The 8,018-nt window shown below is 46.9% G+C and overlaps 1 protein-coding gene across 3 annotated transcripts; it reads left to right on the top strand.

The window, feature by feature from the left end:
- Positions 1 to 674: 674 nt before the first annotated feature.
- On the top strand, positions 675 to 6,192 carry LOC147885429 (LRR receptor kinase SERL2-like). Of its 3 annotated transcripts, none has more exons than XM_087396475.1 (11): positions 675 to 1,440; positions 2,429 to 2,561; positions 2,651 to 2,722; positions 2,875 to 3,018; positions 3,129 to 3,200; positions 3,333 to 3,392; positions 3,486 to 3,583; positions 3,666 to 3,788; positions 3,906 to 4,244; positions 4,355 to 4,725; positions 5,423 to 6,192. In XM_087396475.1, exons 1-11 carry the CDS (start codon positions 1,332 to 1,334, stop codon positions 5,750 to 5,752), a joined length of 1,851 nt encoding a protein of 616 aa, XP_087252601.1. In that variant the 5' UTR covers positions 675 to 1,331; the 3' UTR covers positions 5,753 to 6,192. The 3 variants fall into 3 exon arrangements, with proteins under 3 accessions (XP_087252601.1, XP_087252603.1, XP_087252604.1); XM_087396477.1 differs by having other exon boundaries at positions 2,465 to 2,561; XM_087396478.1 differs by having other exon boundaries at positions 1,351 to 1,440; positions 2,651 to 2,697.
- The last annotated feature ends 1,826 nt before the right edge of the window (positions 6,193 to 8,018 follow it).

Genomic DNA, 8,018 nt, shown 5'->3' on the forward strand with positions numbered 1-8,018 from the left:
TGATTTCAACTCAAGTTAGGCTAGTGTTTGACTCCTAGAGCTCATCATGGGGCCTCACTTTGAGCTTGCTAGTGATGCTTCCCTAGAGTCACCAGACGACTGGGGGAAGCTCTATAAGAGCACCTCCCCACGTGAGCTAGCAGGGCTATCCTAGCTCTACCAGCAGCTTGTTTGCAGGTCCCCATGAGGTTGGATGCCTGCTGGACTCACCATTTGACTGCCAAGCCAGCCTTCCCCAAATCTCCATCTTTAGCCCAGCCTTGGGTTGCTGGATTGGAAGAACCGGTGTGAAGGTTGCATTGAAGGAACTGTTAAGCTTTGGAAGAATCTAGATATACCAGTTTCTTGGACAGTGCAGACTCTTCAGTAGGTGCAGGCGATGGACTTTGAGTATTTTATTCAAGGCATCAAGAGTCATCGACAGAGGGGGAAGGCTGCTCACTGGGCAGCCCTTCGTAGCGCCAGGCAGCGGTGGTGCGGGGAGGCTCTCTAATAAGGACCAGGATGATAGAAGTGATGATGATGAAGATGATGATGTAATGAGGGGGATGATTGAAGGCAAGGACCACCTGCAAATTTAACAACATATTAACGCCAGGACCCAAGGACGACTCTGCCCCTTTCAACACACCACTACTCCTCATCATCATCTCCTCCTCCTTCTTCTTCTTGCATCTTTATGTGTTCCTCATTTCAAGCTTCCTTGACGACTCGCTCTGCTCTCATCCTCCGCGCCGCCTTTTCATCTTCTCCGAGCATTCATCCGGCATAATACCTCGCATCCGGCGCCTTGGACTTAAGAGAGCTTCAAACTATCGCCCTATTCTCCCGTTCGCGTCTTTGGTGTCGATCCTTCTTCCGTCAATACGGCAATACACTAGGAGACGCTGTTCCTTTAGGTGCTTCTGCCTGCCGTATGACTGACCTCAAGACGACGGACAGATAATGAGCAGAACCGGTTCCAACTCCTTGAACTGCCTCTTCGGGCCCCAGCTCCTCACTGATTCAGCTTCTTCCTCGCTCGCATCAATTGATGAGCTCATCTCAAGTACATTGCTCCTCGCGTGTCCAAGGGCAGCAGTAACTTCCCAATGTGATGTTTTATCTATCGAGAACGAGCCACTGAACGAATACTAGAGCTACTACCTAACGCGCTACTTTTACTTTCCAAGCTAGCAGCCTTGGCGGATAGCGCAACCCCGCACCCTCTCGCTCATCAGGGGAGATGATGTTGAATATGCTGTAGCACTTTATTTTGTACACCCACCTGCTCATACATGACGGAGCTCTTTGAGTCCTGAAGATCAGACGCATCGAATGACATTACCACGATGAGGAGTCGCCGGGAGTCGGGCGTGCTTGCCCTTGCTTTCATCTTGCATTTAGCGTTAATACTTTCCTGTGGAGGCCAGCTCTCTCCTTCTGGCACGAACTATGAAGGTATTCTTTGAAAAATCCTGGACGAGTTCTTACTTTCTCGAGCGCTTGGAAATGTCTTGCTTGGTTAAAAGATTAATTTCGTGCGTTACATCGGTGCATACTAACCAAAACTTTTTATTGTATTGCCATTGGTTTCCAATTTTAAGTACAATGTTCTATAATCTTATTTGATGAACTCTTGAACCAACGAATTGGCTTGCAGCCTTAAAATGCAGAAGCAACTTGCAGGTCATGCATGAGGAAACATGAATTCTGCTAACGCTCAAAGATTACGTAGGTCAGAGCGTTAGCGGAGATCTTAGGTGTAGTAAAGCCTCATTGCCTGAGGAAGCTGAACACGCTTAGCTGTAGGTGTCTAGGCAGCACGAAGCGGGTTAATAGTTGGAAAGCTAGCGAAAGGAGTGGAGAGGAGGGCGGGACAGTTCACATATGTGGGATTATGTATAGGGCAGGAGTCTACCCCGTGATCATCTGATGAAGATAATGCGAGTTCTTACGTCTGGTGCTGCAAGAGGATGACAGAATTTATCAAATTTTGGCTCCACAAGAACTTGTGAGTCCAGCAGCCAGCGTGACAATTTATATCTAGCAATCCCTGGCTGAGCTGGTGCCGGATAGGTGTGTTCGTAGGGAAAGTCGAACGTGAGTGAAGAATGCAACTTGACAATGAATTTCTAGCAGTTGCTGGCCGAGCAGATGGAGAGATGTCTTCGGTGAAAAAAATCAAACGTGGCACGGAAATGGAATGTAGAATTTGTGTGGAAAGCGATGTAGATTCGTATGTTAGCGGGGCGTTAAGGAGGTGGAAGAAAATCAAATCGCGAGAGCAGGGGAAACGAAAGGTGGTAAGGGTAAGCTGGGCGTGTTACAAGGATGTATGCGAAAAACCTAGTGCGAATTGAAATGGAGCAAAGGAGGGAGGCGAGGGATCAGGTGTTGTGTGTAGAGGAAGAGAGTGATGGTGGTGATGGAGGTGGTGGTTTTGCAGTGCAAGCTCTGATGGAGGTGAAATGGAGTCTTGTAGACCCTCTGAACGAGACCTCCGGCTGGGACCTTGCCTCCATCGATCCGTGCACCTGGCATCACGTTTCCTGCAACTCCCAGCTTTCCGTCACCGACCTGTAAGCTCCTCTTCCTCTCTTCTTTTCACATCACCTTTCGCAATCGATGCCTTCTTCCCCCTCCTAACGGTCTCCCTCTTTCCTTGCAGAGAATTAGGCAAGCTTCGCCTCTCTGGTACAATCTCTCCAAGCATCGGTAACCTCTCCAATTTGCAAACGCTGTAAGCTGGATTTCGTTTTCCTTCAGCACAGATTGTCCTTGCAAATCTTCTTGGATTTTCGGGGCATCGCATGCCCGGCCCGCTCACCACATTTCGCGGCCCGAGCCTTACTGGTTGCTTTGTTTTGAGTTTGTAGCGTGGACATGTTGCAGGTCGATGGAGGATAACAACATTTCCGGCTTTATACCCGCATCGATTGGCCATCTATCCAACCTTAGGACTCTTGACTTCTCTGACAACCAGATGGATGGCCCTATTCCTTCTTCCTTTGCTCAACTGAAGAACCTGCAAAAGCTGTAAGTGTTATACTGTGTGAGCATGAAGTTTGCTTCTCAAAATTGCTACTGAGAGTCGTGAAGCAGTTCTTGCTTCTTGTGATTCTCACAGTATTTCTGGCGGAGTGCAGGCTGCTTAAGAGCAACAATTTCTCCGGGCCTTTTCCTGGATCATTGGCGTCCATCAGTGGCTTGAATTCCCTGTGAGTAACTCATCTGTGTGAGCGTCTTTCCAGGAGAGCGATGAAGGGGGGGGGGGGGTGCTTGCTCTTTGGAATGTATAGATTGAACGCAATGGTGGAGTGCTTCATTCTGATAAATCTTTTGCTCTTCAGGGACCTTTCCTACAACAACTTGAGTGGACAGGTCCCCCTCATGTCGGCAGCAGTCTTCAGGTCAGAACTCTGAAAGGTGGCGAGTTTCACGTCCACTTGCATCCGTCCGGTCTGATGAATGCGCTTATCATTCAATTCATCTTTTGTTTTCAGTGTCGAAGGAAATCCATCTCTATGCGGTTATGGAACCGGTCGTGACTGTTCAGGGCAGCCCCCCTTGCCAGATTCCCTTTCCGCGACTGCATCGAAAGGTATGTTCTCTTGTGAGCCCTTTGGTCTGGTCTGTCTCTGTGAACTCAGAATCGCTCTAATAGAGGACTTATCGACTTGCAGGCAGGAGGAATTTCACAAACGTACTGCTCATTGCGCTAGCCGCCTCGATGATGCTTGTGTTCTCGTTGGGGCTCTTCTCGTTCTTCTGGAGAAGGAAGCGGCAAGCTGTCAATGACGTGAATGGTGAGTCCTTTAGGGTGGCAATATGATGCTCGGGATTGTTGCATCTATGTTTGCAAGCGAGAATGATGAAATAGCACTATGATATTTATTGATATTCAAGGCGTGGTGTGTTTGCAGAGCAGGAGTATCCAGATCTTGAAGTGGGGCTGGGGCAGGTGAAGAAATATACGCTGCGAGTCTTGCAGCAGGCCACGGACAACTTCAGCGGGAAGAATCTTCTGGGAACGGGAGGATTCGGGAACGTGTATAGGGGTCGTTTGCCGGATGGATCCATTGTAGCAGTGAAACGTCTGAAAGATGTTCGGAAGACGGGGCAATTCAAAGTGGAGCTGCAGATGATAAGTCTGGCGGTTCATCGCAATTTGTTACGCTTGATCGGCTACTGCGTGACATCAACTGAACATCTGCTTGTTTTCCCATACATGCCGAACGGCAGCGTTGCTGATCGCCTTCGAGGTAAAGGTTTTCAGCTGAAGCTTCCTCAGAAATTGGAATTTGATCCTGAAGCTGATGCTTGAAAGCTTGATTCTGAAATCGGAGGTTTTTTGTTTGATCGACGTTCTCAGATAAGCCCCCTCTGGATTTTCGTACACGCAAGCGCATTGCAATCGGCTCTGCTCGTGGATTGCTCTATTTGCATGAGCAGTGTGACCCGAAGATCATACACCGCGATGTCAAGGCCGCCAATGTCTTGTTGGACGAAGCGAACGAGGCAGTTGTGTGCGATTTCGGACTGGCAAAGATCATGGATCACGGAGTCTCACATGTTACAACCATGGTGCGAGGGACCGTTGGGCACATCGCTCCGGAGTATCTGTCCACTGGAGTGTCCTCAGAGAAGACCGACGTGTATGGGTTTGGAATTCTGCTGCTGGAGCTGATAAGGGGGCCGAAAACAACAGATATGGGGCAGGGAGGCTTGGGACTGCTGGAATGGGTAAGGCATGTTTGATGTATGTATGTTGTAAAGAGTCCTGATGGTCGAAAAGTCAATTGAGAGTGCTTTGCCCTGTGCGTGTTTGTGTAGATCAAATTCAAAACTACAGGTCATCTCTCTCTCTCTCTCTCTCTCTCTCTCTCTCTCTCTCTCTCTCTCTCTCTCACGCACACAATCTCTCAAAGGCTCAGATTGTTGCAGGTCCTTGAATCCCATGAGGAGAGTGTACAGGCTAATTTTTGGGTCTTGGGTTTCGATATAGGCATTTTGGGATGGGATCATCCTTGTTTTGCTGATCTTGGTATTATTCCGTGTTATACAAAGTTGCCCATGGTCTTAGCGTGAAGAGACTTGAGACTGCTGAATGTCATCAAGTTGCAAGGGTTTGTAATGGATGCATGTGTTGATGTGATTGCGATTGGAAGTTTGCCTATATGAAGGCAGCAGGCTTTTGGGTTAAGGCTGTCTTTGTGTTAAGACTCAAATAAGAATCACACCCACGCGCACACTATTTCCGAAACTACAAGTTTTTTCACAAGCTTTTTGGCATGTGGAAGTGCGTCGTCCTGTAAAGACTTGGTTTTATGGCCACTACCTGAGTTGCTATCACACTAGCTGGGTACAATTTGCGAATGTTCTGAGTATGAACTGGTAAACTAGCTTGTTTTTCTGGCTGACAAGGGGGCTTTCGTGACAGGTAAAGATGCTGCTGTTGAAAGAGGAGAGGAGGCTGGAGGACCTGGTGGATGAGGAGGTGAGGGGGGAGGGGTATGAGGTGGAGGAGCTGGAGGCAATGGTGCGGGTAGCAGTGTTGTGCACGCAGTTCGGGCCTGCAGACAGGCCCAAGATGTCGGAGGTAGTGCGAATGCTGGAAGGGGATGGGTTGCAAGAGAGGTGGGAGGCATGGGAGAATGCGGAGGTGGAGCGCTGTAGGGTTGCAGAGCAGCAGCACCCCCCTCACTACTTGGACATGCACCACCTTGACTCGTACCATGTTGTCGAGCTCCAGCTCTCAGGACCCCGTTAGCATTCACTAGAGCGAGCAGCACCCACCCCATTTCAATCACGGTAGCCGCCTTCTGCCTTACAAACACCCTTGCTCACGGGGCGTTTTACAAAGAAAAATTGCATCAACTATCAATCTCCTCTCCCGAGTGCTCAAGATTGTGCCTCATTTGTATACTAATCAGTCAGCGTGTATCATCTTATCTGGGCCATGACTTCCTGAGTGAAGGCGTTCCTAATAGCAGAGAAGCAGAGCTCTTTTGGACATCTTGCCTGCCTTACACCCATGCAGACACAACACCTTTTGACCTTGCTCGTCATGTAGAGGGGCTCAATGCCCACTGGCCGATTTTTATTGTACAGTCTCATCCAGGATTCACCAAGGTGCGAAGTCCCTGCCTTGGTGTGGTAAATTATTTTGTTTCGAGTGTTAAGGCCTGAAACATTGTACAAAGGGTTTACACCGTCTCTGTATATATAATTAAGCAATTAAAGAGGGCATCTTTCACTTTATCAGATGCTACAAATATTTGAGACTTCTGAGGAGATCGAGTTAAGATGGTTGATGTTAAAAATGCTCTTGTCAATCTTTAAGGAGCTGAACTTGCGCTCATCTAGCTGAACGATAGAATGGACGCCTTGATGGACGCGCACGAGGTAAAAGTACAAAGTTGGAACTAGTCCTCCATACTCTCTCGTCTTCTCGACAGATAGCACAATGTTGAATGGACTATGGCAACAAAAATAAACCGCCTCATTCTGGTTAACCAAACTTAGATTCAGCTCGATGGCATGTCATATACATTGCAACGTTTAATATTTTGTTGAAGCTCCCCTTCAACGTTCATTCTTTTTCCACCATCTTTTTCCACCACCATTTCAGCCTAAAGATGCGCAACAGACGGTGGGAGTACTGGAAACCTGATGTTGCTTGAAAATAGGGACGAGCTTCTCAGTGCTTATTACTAGAAACCGCTTGAAGAGAGCCAGGCATCAACCCTGAAGCGCGTATACCATATTGTCTACTCTTTCGAAAACAACCCCAAATGGTGGTTTCTTTGCTACCCTTACATAGACATCCATCCCACTAGTTTCTTAATTGCGGGATAAGAGGCTGTCCCCATTGCCGTCTACATCAGAGTTGGACGATGGCGGCCCGCAAGTGGCGATGTACCCTGAAACCTCCGATGTCTATTTGTCGATGATGTAGTGGCACTTGCCCATTGCGTCGCCAATTTGAGGCTCTTGTGCTCCAGTTTGCCGTTGAATTCAATCAGATTCCACTTAATTGCATGGCTACAAGTGCCACGGGCTCCTTGCAAAGTAAGGCAAATCTTCCCTCCCACATTCCTTGCGGTCCCCGTTGCTCCTTTCGCTTGTCTTCATGTTATCTACGTTATGAATTCCACTCCCATCTATGTGGAACACAGTTTATATCTTTCACATCGTTTAGGGCTCAACCGTGAGCTATGTCTTTGCCTTTAGTTCTAAGAGTAACCTGACCTTGACCTGTCTACACGGGCTAAAGAATTGCTCCGTTCGGTCTCAAAGTTGGTGCGATTGCATCATAAGGTTCCATTTATAAATTTCAAACTTGGAGAAATTTTAGGAGAAATTAAGAAAATTAAGAAAATTTATTAAAAACATTTACATACGCATTCAAGAATTCAGTTGATCTTTCATTAAACCAAACTTTCAAACACACAACACTAAATATTAAAATATAAATGACTATCTTATAAACTCTCTCTCTCTCTCTCTCTCTCTCTCTCTCTCTCCTTCCAATGTCTAGTATTAAAAGGAGGCATTATTAGTATTAAAAGGAGGCTTTATGTAGATGGACATGCCAAACAAGTGGGAATATAGGTGGGAATATAGTTGAGACATCACGAGGTTGGTTATAAAGAGTTTGAGGTGTTTGCTTTCCAAACCCTCTAGCATCGTCTCCATCATTTCAACAATAGTTTATAGGTTGGTTATAAAGAGTTTGAGGTGTTTGCTTTCCAAACCCTCTAGCATCGTCTCCAGCATTTCAACAATTGTTTATGCATCTCAACCATAACATCAACTCAAGATGGAATGCTTGGCCACTTACATTGTGACATAAACATACTTGCTTAATTCAAAGGTAGAAACTTCCACTTGAACTAATTCATGAATATTCAGCAACACGTTCTCTAAGTTTGTTGACCTTGTAAAATGTTGGATACAATGTCAAGAGTAACAATAGCCACCACCAACCTAAGCATATTCTCTCTATATCTCTCTCTCTCTATCTCCTATGTCTC

Source organism: Dipteris shenzhenensis, chromosome 25 (assembly GCF_047967505.1).
Source record: "Dipteris shenzhenensis isolate YYH24624 ecotype China chromosome 25, Dip_SZ_1.0, whole genome shotgun sequence".
NCBI lineage: Eukaryota > Viridiplantae > Streptophyta > Polypodiopsida > Gleicheniales > Dipteridaceae > Dipteris > Dipteris shenzhenensis.